General features: G+C 44.7%; 1 protein-coding gene across 1 annotated transcript in view; it reads left to right on the top strand.

Annotated features, from left to right (window-relative positions):
- LOC131264807 (uncharacterized) overlaps nucleotides 1-21,018 on the top strand; it is a 65,528-nt gene that overhangs the window by 8,252 nt on the left and 36,258 nt on the right. The window contains exons 2-5 of the mRNA XM_058267074.1: nucleotides 1,762-1,903; nucleotides 19,810-19,955; nucleotides 20,024-20,190; nucleotides 20,285-20,479. Of these exons, the coding sequence (XP_058123057.1) occupies nucleotides 1,762-1,903; nucleotides 19,810-19,955; nucleotides 20,024-20,190; nucleotides 20,285-20,479 (650 nt within the window). The remainder of the gene's footprint in view (nucleotides 1-1,761; nucleotides 1,904-19,809; nucleotides 19,956-20,023; nucleotides 20,191-20,284; nucleotides 20,480-21,018) is intronic.

Here is a 21,018-nt window from a genome sequence, read left to right as displayed (position 1 = left end):
CATTAATCGTGAATCAACAAAGTCATCCAGGGGCTGCAAGCCGCGGCCACCATTAGCGTGTCGGTCAGGGGGGAATGGGTTTTCTTAGGACAAAGTGAAGTGATTTTATTGATGAGAGCGCATGGATTGAATAATACAATAGGACGCTGCTGGCGGAAGGGAACGTCACGTTTCGTTGGAAACGATCTCATCATAGGCGTTGTTGAACTGTCTCATTATTAATGAAGTAATGGTAAAATAAAACGGGATCAATATCGTACACTCGACGCAATAGGGTGTTACTTCTGGGAACTTCAATTGCATTCTGTTGGGTTTGTCAGCCGGTTTGTAAGATTACCGATGAAATCCATTGAAATTTATCTGCTCGTTTTATTACCGAACGCAAATCTCTCGAGACCATTGGAAGCTTCCTTGCCTATTTATTAGGTTCAATAATTTCCATAATAACTCCAATCCAATATTCATCGGTCCGTCGTGTCTGCTAACTAGAATGTGTTTCACGCAACGCGTTTCCATCTTTTCGATCGTTATTCTTGACCTCCCGGTCTCTTCGAAGCTGTTATTCGGCAGCAAACATTCATGCTGTCAGCCAATTGCTTCAGACGGCGAGATTAGCATAACAACGTTCAGCAGATCTGCTCGCTTGTCTCGCTGATGGAATGGGACGTCTCGAAGCCAAGAAAAACGCGATAGGCCAATGGAAACCGAATGCTTTGCGTTCCACCCAATGACCAATTTGGGTTTCCACCACTGGCCACCCCGAGCCCGGCCGAGAACCTGTCTGGGTGTAGAAACGGAAGATTTACGATTCGATTAAAGTGAAGTTGGTGTATTTTTATTTTTTCGCTCCAGCCATCCGAACCCGATCTGATTTACAGGCCCAACTTCCTCGGTTTGCTTATGCGCTGGGTCTTGAAATGAGAAAACGAACCCCTAAAAGCTAGGAGTGAACCGTTCCAAAAACCTTACCGCTTACCATGTCATTAGGTCATTAGTTTTAACGTTTTAAGTGCGTGCGGCCGGGTTTTACTGCACGCCCGAATTTTGCACCGGAAGGCAACGAACCCAGCCCGGGTCTCACCACTTTTGGCATTTTCCGAGGTCTGAGCGGGACCAGAAATCGATACCCGGCAACAACGGTGGAAATAGCTTTTCGGTTTTTCTTCACAAACACCCACCGGTTGGCCGTTGTGCCGTGATTGAGTATATGCTCCGGAACGGGCGCAGCAGTAACCGTTTAACAGCTGTAACAAAATCTTACGACAGCTTAACGCGCCCCGTTCGAAGCGGCAACTTGTTTGGGCGTTCGTTGATAATTAGCTTAGCGCTTTCGCACGGCCCACTCGCTGCCGTAACTTGGCACAAAAAGATCCTTTTCGATCGTACCGGTACCAATCCACCTTATGTTCTGCATTATAGAAAGAACTTAAATTGCTCGGGTGGAAAAGGCTATATAAATAAACAATATACAGTGAGTTTGAAAGTTGAAAGTGAACAATGTTAATCCATGAAAATTGTTCATTTAGAAGGAAAAACAAGAATTGAGGACTTCTTCTCGTAGGGATTTTCTAGTCTGATGATTTAGTCTAATTAACTTCTGTCGAAGAGATTCGTCCCTTGTGGCGAGGAGGTAACGTTTCCACCTTTAACAACACGATAGGCTGTTCAGACGTTCCGATTGGATGAAATCTGCCACGAACGGTCCCACGTTGGTATGACATCTTCACTAACCCTCTTTTTCCGGCTCTTCTACTTCTACAGGTTCGATACCTACCGCACCGGAAAACATTACCGTCACCTTCCTCACGCCCACCTCGGTACGAGTCTCATGGCAAACCTCGATGGATCCGCACACGCTGCCGGTGGACAAATACGATGTCACGTACAAGCCGACCGATGCCAGGTAATCAGCAGAAGAGTTGTCGCCTCCACTGTTTTGCGCTGTTTGCGTTTTGGTTTCCTTTTATTCTTTTCGGTTCGAAGTTTTTACCGGTACCGGTACCGGTTGGTCGTTGGCTCGATAGAATGCGTTTTACAACTCTGGCCCGGCCGTGCCGTGCCGGGGAAAACTCCCGGGGAAACTTTCCGATGCCGCGCGTCGAAAGTGGAAGCGCGAGCAAAAACGCGCTGCTGCTTCACAAAACGCGTCGGTGCATGTGTGGAATATGTCCTCCCCCCGGGGGCGTTTGTTCTAGCATGTGTGTTTGTTTTGTACATTGTTTTTTTTCGTAGGATTTCACCAAACGGCGTGCAGCGTGTGCAACTTTCACCCGGCTGGACGTTTGATTGTGTATGCTTGCATCTCGTTCGTTGCGTTTCCGTCGTTCGTTTTTGTATATTCAAGCTTGGAGCGTGACAATCAGATAATGTAGAAAAACAGGCTGTAAAAAGCATTTACATTGTAACATACATTTATTCTATTTTGTTTTTAGAACTTCCAGCCGCTGCGCATGGATTGTGTGGTATAGATTTATTAATTTTAAACAATATGTAAAATTTCATCGTCCACAAAATGTATAAAAACTATCCAGCTCAACTATTTTCTTAGAGATTGTTACGAGTGCAACATTCATTTAGACATTTTTTCCATATTTCTAAAGAAAAAATATTATTATTTTTCAACGGTTTTTATTGTTCAAACAAAACAAAATCTTTACATGCTTAACTTTTGGGTCTTAAAAATATTCTTATGTTTCATTTAGTTCAGTAATTTCCATCGAGGGAATTCTTACAGCAAACAGCGTTTCCTATTTTAACTTATTATCCTTCTTAGTAAGGTCCTTGATTTCCTGCAATACGGGAACCACCTTTTGCGCCGCATGCAGTATGTTCTGCCCCATTTTTTCCTACCAAGAGAGAAATGGAAAAAAATGTTTTGTGAAACAAAACATTTACAGCGTTATTAAAAAATCAGCGAACTCTCCTTTTGATGATGATAATGATGAATGATGATGGGGAAAAAGGAAACAGGACTGCTTTTACAACAAACTCTTACCAGCCGCTTTCCCAGATGCTTCAGACCGCCCGCCTCGGCCGGCCCACCGAACAGCAGCACCGTAGCCAGCAGGACGACGACGAACACTGTTGACAGTTTCATTTTGAACGATGTACTCGATGTTGGTTGTTTACCGTAAGCGATTGTGGGGTTTCTCTCGATGTTTTGCAAAGACTGACCACCTGGCAGTGTTCCCTGGGATGAAGCGAAAGTAGTCTTGACGATTGCTGTACTTCTTGCCTTGCGCCGTGACTGATGTTGGTTCGTAGAAAAGTACCACAATTTTATATGTCCGGCGGACAAAAGCGTTTAAACTGCGTGCGCTAGAAAGTAGCGCCCGCTACCGGATGTCCGGAAGATGGCCCTCCGGGCGGCCGTTGTCGTGGATTCGACAGATAAGACATCCCAACAACGAACCTCCTTGGTCGCGTGGATATTGCTATTCACCTTGAAGGCATGACAGATCCACAAACGGAATGGCACAGACATCAAAGAGCGAATCGGTAGGGCAGCAACCGGACTGTTATCGTGCAGACGGAACCACCAGGTTGTGGGGTAGCCGGATCTCGATAAGGCCACCCGTATCGCCGTTTGGCTTCGAGAACCGCGACCGAACAGGGTTCATAATCGATTTACGACGTTTAGACGGTTATTTACTTCGACGTACGGTGGACCCCGCGGCTGACGGCAGTGATTACAAGGTCTTTTATCGAAATTGAAATCGAACTTAATCGGGATGGGCCGCCGTCGGTGATCGAGATCGTTACTTCATTCCATTGTGATTTTTTCGGAGAAATCCTACATTAATAATTCCATCGCGAGTGGTTCCGATAATCGAAGAAATTTGATTGATATCCGTTCTGTGTTGCTTTCATGTTTTCCGATGGTTGATACCATTTGAAGTAAAAGCATTTGGTTAATATTAATCGAATGCGGGGCAAACTTCCTCTCGCACCGCGTGCCACACAAAACCTAATTTATTTTACGTCACACAATAAACACGAAACAGTCCTTCACCGTTCGTGAACCTCTCTTTCCTTTAGGAGTTTTTATGGGACCACAACCGACTCCGGTTTGTTTATTTTGAAAGCTTGTTCGCAAAACGGGTTAACGGTCGTATGTAAACGAAGCTTCAGGTTTTCTTTTATCACTATTTGGAGTGAGGTGTTAATTCATTTAGATAGAGATTTTTTTATCGTAAAATCTCGTTGTTGGTGTCTTTAGATAAAGGCACTGACAATATGTGTTGTTCATTTCAATTGTATTCATCAATTTCCTCACATTTGATAAAGAAATATTCGTTTTCATTTGACCCAAAACCGTTTTCTAACATGATTTGCCTTGAAAGTCCCATCTGAGCGAACGTTAACGTCCAGATAATAATTCGCTTTTGAACATAAATGTTAATTATCATTACTTTGCGCATAGTTGTAGGAAAGAACTCCCTGCACAAAGGGCATCGCACATCCACATACACAATGTGCAAAGACAAAAGCAACGATAATAGTCACTATCTCCAGAGTTAAGGACTTTTTTATTCAAATCGCTACCGGTACGTTTTCTTCGTCCCATCGCGTCCGCCGGGGTGTCGGTAATCTGTTGTCCTTAGTCTGCTATCCTTCTTGATGAAAGAGATTTAACAAAAAAAAAGAACAAAAAAAAAAAGATACTACTACGTACTAAGAGGCAAATGAAAAGGACGTCGGATGAGTGGGTGGGCAAAAGTGTCCTTAATTATGAAATCTCATTTCCATGCTTTTCGCATTTTGCACTCGGGTGACCTATTTGCAGTTGAGTAAATACACTTATTATTTTTTTTTCCTATCACCATTTGGGTCGGTATTCTGTTTGATTTCCTTTTTTTTCTCTTTTCTGTGAGCTTAAGCTAAACGAAAGCTCCTTTCTATTTTTCCTTTCGCCGTCCCGTCCCTTCGTGGCTACAGTTTGCGTTACATTTAAGCTGACGTTAGGACGTAAGCGCATCAGACAGTAATCCCATGGGCACGGTTCGTCGTCTTCGCGTAGTTTGGGGTTTATTTCTTTTCACTTCTGGATGCTTCCTTCGCACTGGAAGTGTGGCGAATGCTCGCAGAAGGTTTCCTCGGGCTTTAACAACGCCGCCGGATGTGAATGTGGTTACAAGTGAACGCTAGCGAGCATCGCCTTGCGAAAGGCAAACCAATAAAGAACCAACATAACATCATTGGAACGAATTTACATTTACAGCGTTCCGCGAATCGCTATCGGATGGAGTCGCAGCGGTTATAACGGGACGCCGTTCAAAGTGCGAGAAAATGTTGCGAATCAATTTGTCATCTGAATAGAGTTTCCGTCGCGAGTTCTGAAACCCCTGCGCGGGACATTTTGTGTAAAGAACGGTATTTCAATATGACTGACCTTGACCTAGAGGGTTGTGGTTATCCGTAGTGAATGAAAACCTTTTTCGATTTTGTATTATTTTTTCATAGCATTGTTGGATGGATAGAAAGATATTGTTATGCTTTGCTGAACAGTGATATACCATTGCAACCTTATTTTTATTTTGAAAATTTTATTATGCATATTGCTGAGGTATATTTTGCAAAATAAACATATTAATGCTTATATTCATTAACATTCAAAATTGGTCCCAATTCTGAATTGAGACACGTTGACGCCATTGATAGAGTTTTCTGAACAATTAAAATTAATTGAAATGTGAACGAACGTAGAAAATCAGGATGGCAAAGAATTGGCATTATCGATCTCGATTCCACGAAAACCAAACAGACCAAAATCACGCGGAGACCACTTGGTCTGTCCTGGCAAAGGCCTGCAAACCCTCGTTGCGCTGGCGCAAGATATTATTTGCATTTATGCAGGACCTAGGAATTTCCAGCAATCATGAATCGATAAACATCATTAGAATTCCAGCAGCGTTGCAGCGAAGGCGACATGCATAATGTAAAGCACTATTCACTCCGCCGCGAGAGGTCAGCTTGTGTCATCGTGTGCTGACCTTAATTGTAGTTGTAAAACGGCGATTTCCACACGAGGGGATCATCGCTCGCAGGTGGTAGCAGATGGTCGGCCCAACTTGCTGCTCCGTGCTGTAAATAGTCCCATTAAAAATCAATTAACAACCTGATTAAGTTTTCACATTTGCGTTGTCACGGTGGTCATTTGGCGAGCGGGAGTCAGTGTGCCATGTTGGATGTGGGGGAAACTCCAGCCACTCTGAGTAAGTTTGCAAACTTTTTCTACTCATGCATCTACCAGTGGCCGGGGCAGAAACCAGAGACTGGTCACTGTCCTGTTAGAGTTCGACGTTACGCCAGAAAACTTTATGCAACGGACGAATGGTTTCGTACGGAATGGTAGTTCGAAGGCGCACGCAAATGGTCACGATGGCGCCAGCTGGGGTACATGAGGCTTGGCGCCAGCGTGGATCACGCCGAGTGACGAGTACTCGAGCGTGACATCTGTCCGAGGAAACGGCCAGGGTAAATATTGGAGCTGGCCGCTCGATGCTGTGAATTATTGAAATGGCGCGGTCAATGGAAGGGTCAATATTTGCACAGTTTCGGGCTGTACATATGTTTGGGTGCGCAATAGTGTTCCTGAATGGACATCGTGCGCCACCAGTGACTAACACTCTCTTTGCAACACCACGACAAACTCAAGGTTTTGAACCGTTTCTATACACCTTTCTTGCATAGGTCTTTTAAAATCATAGTCAATGTTGTTACTTTGAAGACAAATTTATCAACTCGACACCAATATTTTAAATCAAAATATCTCTTTCTACATTTTTAAAAACAAAGTAGCGTTTGTAGAATTGCTCAAAACCACTTTTATGGTACGGATACAGATTAATATAAACAAACACCATGCAATCACCACGCCCCCGACCGGGGTACACCGTCAACAACGTGCGGTATGGTGATTCACATCCCGAGCGAACCAAATCGAATAATCATAAATTGATTTGAGAGAAGAAATAAAAAACAACAACATGCGATAACGTTGCAACGATGTCGTTTGCTGCAGCTCCGGGATGAAATTCCCCGCACGTGTGATAAGTAAGGACGATTGAAATTTTTATGTTCGATAGTCTGAGGGATGTTTTTTTTTTGGTCACTATCCACAAACTTCTGAATCTGCCGCGAGTCGAGCGGACAGGGTTGGTGGTAATTGAATTTCGCGTTAACATCGCCATGCACATAGCACACACGTGCGACGACATGCAATCGTTGCCAACGAATTGCATTTCTATCCCGGTGGACCGATGCTAGGATGCGAGCAAATCACAGGTTTGTTGTGGCTGTTTTTTCTGGCATTGGTTTCATGTTTTTCGAAACCCAATCGGGGAAAGCTGCACCAGTTTGATATTCGAGCAAATTCAGTTTTTTTCCAATGTGTGTTTGTACCACCCTCTACATTTTGATTAGTTAATATTAAAAGGTGAATATGGTGTTGATTATTTGTAGCATAGGTTTAAAGCGAAGCATCAAATGGGAAATTCAAGATTATAATATGAATAATTGATAGAAATTCTGTTGAGAATGGTAAAGAGACAGATTGGGTGGAAGTAGTCGTAAAAACCAGTTGAGAGAAAATTGCACCAATAAATGAAATTTCGAAGCAAATTGATTTCCAAACCAGAGTAGAAAAAAGCATATTGAAGAAAAATATTGCATTTAGTTGGTTATTGTGTCCAACTTTCGATTGTTTAACCTCACTAGAGAAACAATCGTTTGCATTTCGAATCAACCAAACCGCGAAATTCAGATGCACCGGTGGTTGATGGTGAATCTTTTGGACGTCTAATTGAATAGCATAACAAACCACATCAGAATATGTTCAGATTTCACATAATTACCCAATTTCCACGTACCCTCACATTTGACTGTGGGATATTTCAATCAATTTCGCATGCATACAACGCCATGATGAGAATTTCATTTCATTGTGTAATTTCCAAATGTGTTCAACCGTTCGTGGACATACCAAGGATATTCATATATAAAAATTCAACTAGTACTCATGCCTTTACGTTGAAAAACTATTCCAATGCCTTTTTCTGACGGAAATAAAGTCTAGAAAGGTTAAGTACCAGTAATTTCCGTGTTTTCATTTAAGCACAACATTTTTGTGCAATCCTCTGCTAAATTTGCACGGATTTTTCCACTGGCTTGGGAAAACTCTAAGGATAGAATTGGTGATCCTAGTTTCCAAACACATATACACGCACAGTTTGAACAATGATGCAAACATGGGAATGTGCAAAATGAAACTCCTACTTTTCCAACGCCATCAGGCTCGGATGCAGTTATATCCCGCGCCAACACCTTTCCGCGAGGGGATCGGATTGAAGCGTGGGCCTTACGAATCGACACGGTTTCCCTCCTACATGGTTGGAATTCCCGCAATTTCCAGTAACATGCTAATGAAAATTCCAAGAAATGTTCGCCCAACCCGCGACGGAGAGCCTCGATCCTTCTGAATTTCCGTTCCAGCAGCGCCGAGTTACATCAGGGAACGGAATTGATGGCGTAAAGCTGCCTTCCTCTCACTCTCTAACACATGCCCACCGTGACCTGAATCGTGCGTTGATTCTGTGCCGGTGATGGAATTAAATTACGATTATTTGCCCACCAGCCCTGATGTGACCGGTTTCGGCTGGTGGCGTTTCGAAATGTTTGCTTCCGGAACGCTCAATACGCGTCAAAGAAAAAGCCTGGCCCGGCGTGGAATATGGCATTTGGCAAACAACAATCGGGGCGCGACTGCACGACGCGTTGTAAATCGAGCGCTGATTTTACGGGTTTGCGGGTCACAGCAAATTGAACTGCCGCTTTTCACTGCATTCCAGCCAAAAAAGGGAACCATCGGTGGGTAGGGAAATGAATTTATTGAAGGTCGTTGTTGTTGGAAAAATTGAAGTGTATAGCAGATGGGGCAAATATACGCTTACAGCAAAAGGTAGCTCTACTAAAGCGTTACAGCGTAGTATGATTTGTATTCAAACGGCGTACCACATTTGCTACCGTTTTACATTCCTGAGACAGAAGAATGCGCTGAATCGTTTCATTAAGTTCGCTTACATTTCGAACGATTCTTTCAAACCAAAGGAATGCATAATTAAAGCGAAGCACTGTTTCGCGCTTTAAACGAAAATGTTATTTTGGATGTTCTTAACAATACACTCTTGTTTTACTTGTTAATTATTTGCTTGACTAATCAAAAAACATTCTAACTTATTCATTACTTTTCATGAATTTTAAATTTAGCTTTTAATAATTTCATTTGAATCCGAATCTGAAACTAAAATTCAAAATACGTTCAACGTAGCAAGCCGGTCGATCGAAGTCAAAAATGGATAAAACATAAAAGCAACAGATTTTACCATAATACTCATCGGATATCGTTGAGAAACGAAACCAAAACAGAAATCAAATCTCCACCAATAATTTACCCGGAACATATTCGAAATGGAGTGGTGCTGGAAAGCGGACTCGGACGGAATAATCAGCGGAAGTATTTTCGGCTCAGCAATCTCTTCGCTTCGGAACTCCACGATAGAAACGGCCCTCGTCCCACGTAGCGTGCGGAAGTTACTTCTCATTACGGATGGCTTTGCTACGGTTGGCGTGTGCCGTTTGTCTTCCGATCGTCCGGGAGCATTGGCAAACCTATTTCCCCTGATTATGTCCTTCCGGTGAAGCACTCTCTGCTCGGTGCGTCCGTGAGCTTCGCGTTGGAAAAACAAGGAAGGAAAATTTATATATTACGTATACAACAAGTATCCGAGGCAGTCGTTGTGCACAAATCTTCCACTTCGTTATGCTAATGAAGCCACTAACTCTTCCATAATATCGTGCGCCAGGCGGTTTTCGGCGACGTTAGGCGGTCCTACTGATGGGTCGTTCGGTTTTTTATCTATATTTTTGCTCCAACTTGGGGTCATCATCTGGGTTGTTCTTTGCCGGTCGTTTTGCTCACTGTAGGCGTGCTGTAGGCTAGTTCAAGTGACCCGTATTTTTTATCCTGGTAGGAGAAAAACGCGAAGAGACAGTATAATAATCCATCTAAGCGAAGAAAAAAGAACTCAGTCAACAAGAAGCGCAGTCGCTCCTGCTGAGTAAGTAGTTCCGTTTTCGCGTGTCCTTTGGCAACCTTTGGCCGACGGGAAAAACGCACGCAAACGCAAGCCTACAATTGGATTTTGTGCGAGTAAATTTATGTTGTCACGATCGAGCTCGAATCAAAATGGCGTACCACAGCGAGATGCGGAGTGATGCAAAATGGCTGACAGCAATTTGGAAACTTTTTTCACTCCCCCCGCAGCAACGATGGTCTTTTTCTTTTCGTCCCATGTTCAAGGACATTACTGATAAGAAAAATTACTCGCACAAAAAACAGCTTGCACCGTTTGGAATGGAAACCTTTAAAATTGCCTCGCAACTGTCACCAAACTTCAATTTAAGTTGTTGGCGGCATCCCGCAGACCCGCCCGGAAAAAACGTGGTTACCATTTCCATTAATCTCAATTACTTGCGTGGAGCACGGTTTGGCCTTGTGCGCGTGTTGACACGAGCGAGTGAAAGTGTTTTTCCACTACCTTCCGGTTTCAAAATTGTCTTCGCCTTCCGGCGCCGTTCCTCGGAAACGTTGGGTGGACATGTTTATCGATTGGAAGTCTCGCCCGAGTCGCGGCAGTTCCTGGGACGATCGACGCAAGGGGTAGACTGATGCGAACATCGCCGTCTCGTTTTATGTGTGTTTGCGTGTGAAAAGTTATGTTCGTAGAAGATAGAAACGACTGCGCCCAGCGAACTGTTGCCGGGTATCGTTTTCCTCCAGCTGAGCGATTATTATTGACACTGAACGTTCCTTTTACGATCTACAATGAATGGCCCAAGCTATCCAAGGACGTTTCCACACGGGAAATGGGAGGAGGGAAGTGAACACGATCGTAAATAATGTCGATCGGCAAGAATAGTCCCGGGGGAGATATCTTCAAACAACAATTATTTGCCATTGTTTGCTCTAAAAACCTTTGTGCTAGTTACATGCTCATTTTGGTTAAATAAATATTCCACTTTTGTGCGACGATAAACATTTTCATCAAAACCGTTGCCTTTGTTGCGGAAAAGAGGATACCCTTGAGGCGCAAAAACCCTCAAAATCAGGCGGAGAATGCCGGCACAATGACCCCCACGGAACGGTATATTAGACACCGTGTACCCGTAATCCGGCATGTCAACTTTTCATAAGCATCGATAACACGGGCCATGAATTTATTGCCACATCCGACCCTCGAGCGATAAATAGGAAATTCGCTCCTTCACCATGGTGACCGAAAAAGCTTCTACGAAGGATTGTGGCGTCTTCCACAAAGCTTTGTTTGCTTTTCGCTTTCCAAAACAGAAATCCTTCGTATGGAGAACCTTGTTACCATGAAGCTGCGTGGCACCGAACATTATTGCCTCCCCCATGCTGGCGTTTTTTCGGCGTAATCTATTCGAAAACCGACTATGATGGACATGATGTGACACGGGTGACTAGTTTCTCTTTTTTCGTCCTTTTTTAATCTACGCCGCCTACTGTGCACGAGGCCGGCTTTTTACTCTGCTTCTTCCATCATCAATGAGGACTAGATGGTTAGGAAAAGTGTGTTTTCTTGTCGTCATTTCTTGTACGCGGAAGAAAACCACGAAGAAAAATCTGTGTGCACGTTGTGAAAAACTTTTGTAAAAAAAAACACTAAAAGCCTTCGAGCAGACGTCCTTGTCTGGAAAAGTGAGTGATTTGCTCTGTTATGAAGGAAAAAAGCGAAGATCCATCCGTGGAGAGAAACACAAACTCCGGCCAACCTCCCGGGTCGTTTGCAAATCGACCGCGAACGATGAAATGGCCTCCGCCCCGAAAAAGGCCACCGCCAGCATTTACAACGCAACATTAACGTTCCACGGCCGTCACCCGATGGTCTCGCCAAGGTGGAGTCAGCTTCTCGGAAGAGCGGAACCCGGGCCGGGCTGTAAGTCTTTCCAATGCGGCGACATGTCACTGCATAACGAACCGATACACGTCGGACAGGGCTGGAGGGCGTTTTGGTTACTTTTATTTAAAATGTTCTTACAGCGAGCAAATCGATGGCGGAAAATGGAGCGAAACAAAACCTGCCGTTTGGTTTTTTTTTTGCCCAAAATTGAAGCTAAATCATCCTCAGTATTTGTTCGCAGTTGTATGTCTGTTTTTCGCCCCATCCACAATGGGGTCGCTTTTGGGGAAATCCAATTAGCTTGAAATTGACACCAAAACGACCCGAACTGTGTACTTTCTTTCAACCCTTTGGCGAAAAATTCTTCGCCGAACTTGAATGGAGAAACCGAGTCCGTACTCTGGTTCGGGTGGCAGGTGGAAAATGAATGCGATCGTCGTTATAACTTCCTTTTCCACCAGTATCGGACGTCGGTGACCGGGTTTTGTCCCGCGAAACGATGGATAAACGATGGTCGAGATCGTGTCTCCAATGGAAAGTTTTGATTGAATTGGAATTTCGCCAGAGTAGAACAAAAACTGACTTCCACGAACAGTTGAAAAATAACTCCAGGCTCTGCAGAATACGTTTCAATTAAAGTCACCAAATTTGATACTACTCAAGAAGGGGTCACTCCTAGCTAAATTTTGGCAAAAAAATGGTAATTTCAAATAACTGCACTTGCAAAGCTGTGCAGGAAATCTACTACCTTAAAAAGACCAATTTATCGGCTCAACAAAATGAGCAGTCAAAAGTAGAGAGTTTGACAGGTGGAAAATGTACCTATCTTCTCCCACTTTGCATCCCCACTTCGGCTACTTTTCAATTCAACTTTCACTTAAAGCGCACGACGGAAAAAAGCACTTACGAAAACAGTTAGCACTTCCACCAGGCAACGCTCCTAACAGGATCAAAATCCTTTCTGTCATCGCCATCAGCGACTTCCGTAGACCAAGGACGAGCAATAGAGGTATGGACTTGCTCAGCGTACACCCCGTCAGCAGCTATTCGACCCGACCGACGCTAGTACGGCGTAGTAAATCTTTTCTCTCCCGCAAAATGGCGCGCATTTCACCATTTGCTTTCCGCTTCTTCGCGTAGCCCGGTTTGCTCTTCCGGCTCTTCGCCAAAATGGTGTCGCGTGGTCATGGCCATGGAGCGAAACGTTTGCGTTTCCTTGATGACAATGTTTTCCCTTGGCCCACATTTTCCTACCGGTTGCCGATTCTGCTGTGGGGGTGATGAAAAATAAAACAAAACCTCCGGACCAAAGAAGGAGACACCGGAAGGAAACTTAATATGGTTATACCCAAAGCAAAACCAAATAAAAAGCAGTCTGTTACCTTCGGTGTTTTTGTTGTGGTGCCTTACCCGTTGGGGTTTCCCCATTTCACCTGCCACGAAGGGCCAATTTGTGAATGCACGGGAAAACGAACCCGTCGACGACACTTTTCTTCTATCCGACCGAAAGTCTTATAAAAGTGTGTCTTGGTTCCGGTTGGTTCCAATGGTTCCTAGTATTTCCTCGAGTCCCCCGAGTGGAACACCGGAGTTCACTCGGCTTCACCACCGGAAGAATTTGCTCGTGAAGAACCGAGGGCAAGGTAGCCGCAGACAATCAAGTGGTTCCGCATTCTTCCGCTCCACGTGGCGACGATAAACCGACGCATCCGTGCGTCCGCTTTCGTTGTGTACTCCCAGCGCAAACGTTACGTCGTCGATTTGGGAGTTGACGAGTCGTTTGTTTTCTACCGTTTTCCTTGTTTTTCGTTCACTTCCACTTTGGTACATTTATTCTGTAACAATTTCGACCACCCTTACATGGGCCTCGAGGAGGGGAAAAATGACGAACGACGCATACATCATCCAAACACATGTTTGTTCTCCGACATCGTCTGACCTTGTAGCGACCTTCCGGCTCGCTAATGCTGCCGCCACCGCAGGCATTTTTAAACCCACCCCGGATCGCATTACTCGGGAGGGTTTTTATTTTGTGCCGGGCTATTAGTAATGTTTGCCATGCGTGCCACCAAACCCGGGACCCGGGAGGATCGGTACAACACTTCCTGGACTTTTTATGGGTGATTTGTCATCAACGATCAGCGGAAGGCCGATCAAATTTCGATGAGCGCTTATGATGACATGATTTTTGTGTCCAAATTCCTGAGCATGACAAAATGGTTTCCTATCGAAAACGGAGATTTTCCGAAAGTCTACTTTCGCTACACTCGTATCGATTAACAGGCAAACAAAATCTGTTAAGGTTACTGATTTTGTGGGAAAAGAAGAGCATAGATTAATAGAATGTCCGTCAAATCATATTTTATGATTCAATTAGTTCTTGCAGGATTGATAATACAAACGATAATAAATACCTCATTCAAGCTTCGTGTTTAAAATAGGAAAAGGTAACAATGGCGAACAAGCGGACAACGGTGCTTCAATTTTTTTCCGTCCAAACAAAACGCCTCCTTTCCTCCCCAACCGTCATTAGCCGGTCCCGGCAAAACCCGGTTGATGGTGGAAAAATCGATCACCTCCATCCCTCGGGGGGGAGGTGCCTATCAATCGATAGCCCACGTCCGGTCGTGCACGCCGATCGATCGGCCGTTCGCAGGAAAAGCGGAAAATCCAAAATCCGTAGATCGTAATCTTACCCTGGACCGGTTCTGTTCCGTCGGTTCGTACGTGATAAATTGGACATAACTTATAATCCGGACACCGGGCGGTGGTGCGATGGTGCACCGGAGGTAGTTGTTGTAATTTCCCTCCACTGCCACCCTCCATCATGCCTCCCCTTCGTTCTCCACCACCCGAAAGTGTGTCCACAAAAGCGCACAATGTTGGTCCGATCCGGTTACCTGTATATGGGCGAGTGAATGGAAGCAAAAGTAACCAATTGGAGGGTTTTTGCTGCCATTCTTCGAACGTCGCCTCCACCTCCCGAGTGCTGGGTGCCTCTTATGCCGCCTGGAGGAAGAAAAAAAAAACAGTGAAAAGGACAAAGCAAACGTGAACCGAAAAGAAAAATGGTTGGACGCGACGTGAGCTATTTTTGTTTCCTTTGGCTCACATCGGACGGCGTGCGCGCACACCGTCGCGACCAACTACTTCCGCGATCCTGGCCGCGTGGGGTTTGCATGCCCACACCCACACACACAGCCCACAGTCCTGGAGTGTCCGATGCAACCTCCACACAATCGCAAACCAACGCTCGGCATTCTTTCGGTTTGGTGTTGTGTGTTTCCCCCGCTCCAAAGTGGACATTGGGCTACTCGGCTTCCGGTGGCTACTGGTGGCCACGTTACGCCACACGAGGCACACGCACGGGTACACATAAAGACACACACACATACACGCGGTGGAGCGTGCTTGAGAGGCCCTTCCCGGTGTTGGCTTCCAATGGAGCACACTTACCAGCAAAACGGGCGGCGCACGAGCGAATGTTGAAGTCTGGCCGGCGACGAACCGTGCACCAGAATTTATGTAAGCCAGCGAGCGCGCGGTTCGCTCGTTGACGGAAATCAGTTCACATCCTGTCGCTCGCCGCTCCGGGAGCAATCCGGTGCCAGCCAAGTGCACTCCCGCAGGCCGAACTGCATTAATCGAATTATCGAAGGACAACTCTAGATGTGGAATATTAAGAACACTGCATCGTGCTCGGTTGATAGAGTGATTCAGTGAATTTGGTGATCGAATTTGTGCGCTCAATTTCTTAGACCAAAGCAATCCTTTGCAAGACCGGCCGGTAAATAATACTGATTGTCTTATTCAACTCTAAAATTAACTTGTAACATTAATTTTCGTTCCAAATCTTTAGTTGAACTCGGTGTGATATTTAAAGTTGGGTAGAATTTATCGGTTGGAAAGCGATTCACTTTGGTTACTGTTACGTAACACGGGGCAGCTCCGTGATGAGCTTAACTTCATTCATTCACGGTTAGGCTAGTGGTTTTATTTCGTACTGTGTGCTCATAATCCACTGAAGTAGTTCTTTGTCGCTGTGAGCATTTTTTTGTTTTTGCTATTGAAAATTTACAACTGGAAAGCTCGAACCGGAAAGGATATTAACGAAAGGAAGCTTAACACTGCTTCCCTTGTTTTCTACCATCTACATCCGGCCGGCCAGAAAGAAACGACAGTGTTGTGTGCAGCGAGCGAATCGAGTGAAGTCGGCGGTGTGTAAAGCATCCGCCGTTGCAGACGGATTTTCGTGGAAAAGTCACGAAACGTGTGTAGCCGGAGGCACGCAGTGCGAAGCACACAGTGGTTTAATTATTCAAGCGCTCCGTTGGGCCCCCACAAGAAACGAGTGCTTCCCAACGTTTGTGTTGCGGTGTTTGTTGCTGTGTAACGTGAACAGTACACTTCTGTTTTTTCCCATTCTTTTCCTTTGAACATTTCGCATTCTATTTATGTTACATTTTTTACCGATTTATTTAATTAACTTTAACCCTTCAATGTGTTCGCTGTTATTTGAGTCAGTGTAGATATTATTTTCCAGTTTAATTTTGCATGCGTTCTGCCTCGCTAGGTGTAATTAAATCTACTTTCTTTTGTTGTGATTTGAATGGAATTGGCGGCCCTATTGTTTGGAAAAAAAACAACTCAATTCATGAAACATTAAAAGACACCGTCTACCAGTGTGTTATTTTTGGGAAAAGACGGAATGAGCTGACACCGTAATTAAGCTGCAACCGAATTTGTTTTCCCGTTGATTAAAACCTGGGGGAAACTTTTCGTATGGAAGAAAACAAAATACTCTAAAATTCCCTGACAGTCAACATCAATCACTCGCGCTCGGTGCTGGACATTTCAATCAGCAAACAATTAGATTTAATGAACAGTAAATTAGATTTGCAATCTACGAAGCGCGGGACGAGCAACGTTTGCGACCGGATACACCTTGTGCCCTTTACCGGTGTTGGTAGTTTGACAAGTGAAATCGAGTGATAAAATGGGATTATCTCACGCAACGCAACCGGGACCGTAGCTCAAGATTCTTCGTCACTATTCGTGCCGTCCATGCGATCCATCGAGTTGGACAAGAATGCTTTCCCACTGTGCTCCGAAAGGCTTCGGACCAGTTTCGGGAAATTGGCTCGAAAATTAGCATAATTTCCACATAAATCTACACCACCTGCATGCTTTTCAATTAGTGCCTTCGCCGGAAGTCGGTGACAGACGGAATGTGTGCCTCTGTATGTGCGTGTGCTGTGAATGTGTGAATGTACGTGTGTCGGTAAATTAATATTCAACACACCCGCTCGGTTCGGATTGAAATGGCACGGTAGTTCCATTTTTCAAACCCGGTGCATAAGAAGGATAATTTTCAAAGGACTCATGATGGCCATCGTGAGTTCCATCTGCATCTCGTGGCATAAACGCGATCGCTATCGCGGCACCATTAAGCATGCCGAAGATTTGTGACTTTCGGTGCATACTTTAGTACCCAGCGTTTCCCTCCCCTGCCCCGACACTCTGCCCGGGAGAGGATTATGATGGCAATGAGCTTAAGCAGATTGGAGCAGCGGGAATTTCGGAAGAATGTTCGAAAGATATTATCATAATTTATGAGGGCTCGCTGATTGTTTCTGCTGGACGTTTCAACCGAACGAAGAACTTTGTAGCATCGCAGGGCTTATGCATTGATTCATTTATTATTCCGTTCCAACTTCCAACCGTTAGTTATGGCTCATAATTATGAAATTTGCAACCATTTTAAGTTAAAAATAAAGAAATGTAGATCAACCTTTCTTTGTTTTCAAATGGACAACTTGTAATTCATTTACATTTTCATTGTTACACAATCATAAAAATGAATCCGTCTTTCGAACTCTGGAAAAGAAACCTAACCTCATTAACTCCTACAACGAATGACCACCCTGACCATGCATATATGTTTCCTATGTGACATACAAATTGCCGCCATTTCATCAGTAACAGAACAACTTTCCTTCCTTCAGCACAAAGTGTTGACCGGAAAGGAAGCAGGAAAAACGAAAATTCGTTGGAGTTTAATTTGTCCCTTTCGTTTCGACTGATTGGCATGGGGCAGGTGAACTGTTTGGCGGATAATTTCCCCTGGGACCGCCCGACCCGGACCGCATGAATGGTCGAGTTAATTTTACTCATGTTGATTAAAATGCTCCGTACTGCTTCGTCCGGGGTAAAAACTGACCGCCATGGGTTAATATGATTAAATGTATCTCCAAGTGGGACATGCACACATTGTCTCCGGTAAATGTTGAAAGTTGATTTGGGTTAATTGTGTGTGCTTAAGTTCTATTTAAGCTGCCATTGAAAGCGATAGCGTTGTTCTCGTTGCTTATCATAAAACTGATTTATGATATATACAATAGTTTCCTATTTTATTATTACACTTTTCTGACTTGTTGTTTATTCATCAACAAGCATTATTGTGAACAACGTACTTTCGAATTAATTCTTTTAGAATGTTGATACCGATGGCGGAAAATGTATGCCACTAAATCATTTTAAAAGCAAACCCCGGGCCTGATCCGCCATTAATCGACTAGCTGTCATATTAATCAACCGAACAGGATCCGACACCCCCCGGCCGTTTCCAATATTTTCGTACAAACGGACACGAGAGAATCTCTTCCAACTAACGCGCGCCAAATAATGTTCGTGTCTGTTGCATGCTAATAACATTTCCCCATTCCTCCTCTTTTCCCTCGTGGACGTCAGAAATTAGCTCCCGCTCCGGGAAAGCTACACTCTCAAAGCCAGCACTCGGTCAAAATCGATAAGTCTATTTATGAATTTCGATTTGAAAAATTGACACGCAAATAAGGGGTATTAGTGTCGGTGGGGAAGAACTCAAGTCCCCCCCCCCCCTTTCGCTGAAACGGTACATGGGTTTCCATCACGGAAACCTCTCGGAAGCGAATGAATGGGGATGTTTCCTGTTGGCCACGCACGAAGCGTTCGTTTTCTAGTGGATGGTTTTTCACAAACAAGCAAGTGGCATTGTTTGAATCGTTCTCAGTGACTTATTTTACCCGCGCTCCCATGGTGAGGGAGGGGGAATACCGCGGTACATTGTTGTGAAACAATTGCTGTCAATCTCAGCGAATCCATTAGGATTCATTTTGTAGATCCCATGCAACCGGTTTGTTTAAGTATTTTCAGGGTGTATAAGCTTCATTTTCAGGTCTCGGTATTTGTATAGAGAATGTATCATTTCGATTTTAACCTCCCCGCACACAATGCGAAAATGAATACGTGATTAATGTCGGTAAATAATATGTTGCCGGCTGACGTTCGATCATTTAGCTTATCATTTTTTGAAGAACTAACAGAATGCATTAAGCGGTATTGGAGAGCAGCTTTTCACTTGTCAAATAATGCACAACAACGCGCATTAGTGTGCATCAGTGGGAATAAATAATGCGTTTGTTAAATAGTTACACAGGGTCGCAAGGGGACAAAAGGGGCATCCATTCGTTGCGCAATCGCAAGGCGGCCCCCGGAACGGTTCATCCATCAAACTTCAAGGAGCGACATCAATCATACCAGTGTAAAGTGCATGCTCGTGTCATATTTGCTAGTATGGCGTCCGTTTTTCTGCCAGAATTTTCGCTGTTGATGTACAATTCCGTTTCCTTTTCTTTCTTTCCCTTTCTTTCTTCCATTCGTTCATTCGATACGCTTGCAGCATCCGATAGCCACATTTCATGGCCGCAGCCCAGGCGGCCGCTTGCTTGCCGTGTACTCGTGTTTGCGTAGATTAGCTGACAAAACAGAATAATTGATGCATTTCAAGTTACAGGGTTGTGGTAGTGGTGGCCGGTAACCGGGACGCGGTAACGCTCGGTGGACTGACGCCGGACACGCAGTACCAGTTGACGGTGGCCGCCGTCTGGAACGGGAAGAAGTATCGCAGCCGACCGATCGTATTCAGAACACTGGGTAAGTCGGCTCGACTTTCGCTTCCCGCGCGGAAAGTTTGCGCAACTAACGTTGGTGCGTTTTTCCAGAGCCTCCAAAGACCTCGCACCCGCTCGATCCGGGCTCGCCGGCGGGTAGCAGCGGTCCCCCGAACTCACCCCACGCCGATACCGCCCCCTCGCTGAGCGGCTTCGGGATCTTCAACGATGAGTTCGGCAACATGTCCGTTAACTCCACGTCCCGCGAACTTCCAACGGTAAGTTGTTGCTCGACGCTATCGCTTACATCGGCGTGCCTCTCAAACGCGTACCTTCTTCTTCTTTCTCCCCTACAACCTCACCCATTCGCAGATCCGTGGTGTAGAGATCGGTATCGTAGTGTTAGTGTTAATAGTCTGGGCTGGTGCTATAGCTTTATTTTTTAACCGATGGGGTAAGATACGAATGTTGCTTCCATATCAACCGGACTACAAGCAGGAACAGCTGAAGGTTCCTGGTACGGGCGTCTGTGCCAACGGTACCTGCAACGGACAACATTCCCATCAGGTAGGATCATCATCCCGCATGCCGCCGCTCACCTTCACCGTCACCACCTGTTTCTTTTCACCCACCACAGTAAAGAAACTATGCAAAACGATATGAAACAAAACAAGAAAAAAAATCAAATGCCTAAGAAGATTGTTTAGGTGCATGGCGAGAAGCGTAAAACACCTCTCGTGTGTGTTTTTGTTCGCCACTCTTCTATTTTTGTTTCCGTTTTCCACTATCGAGTGCATTCTGTTCGCGGCAGGTCGATAACCTGCATCTACTGCGTATCTATGTAGCTCTGTTTGGAAATCATCCTTCATTTACCATAGTGTTTCTTTCGCTATCTGTTACTTCCCTCCCGTGGACGACTTATATCTTCTTCTCCCCCGACAGTTTTCATATCTTCTAACCCGTCTCTTTACCACTATCTCCCATTGGAATGAGTGTCCATCCTTTTCTCTGTAGTGATTTCATCGATCTCCTTTCATTTGTTAGCCTCTTTTAGTACACTGCCAAATCCATATACAGGATCGAAATACACTACGGCGAACCGTACG

The sequence above is a fragment of the Anopheles coustani genome, chromosome 2, assembly GCF_943734705.1.
Source record: "Anopheles coustani chromosome 2, idAnoCousDA_361_x.2, whole genome shotgun sequence".
NCBI lineage: Eukaryota > Metazoa > Arthropoda > Insecta > Diptera > Culicidae > Anopheles > Anopheles coustani.
This window is presented reverse-complemented; position numbering and strand designations above follow the sequence as displayed.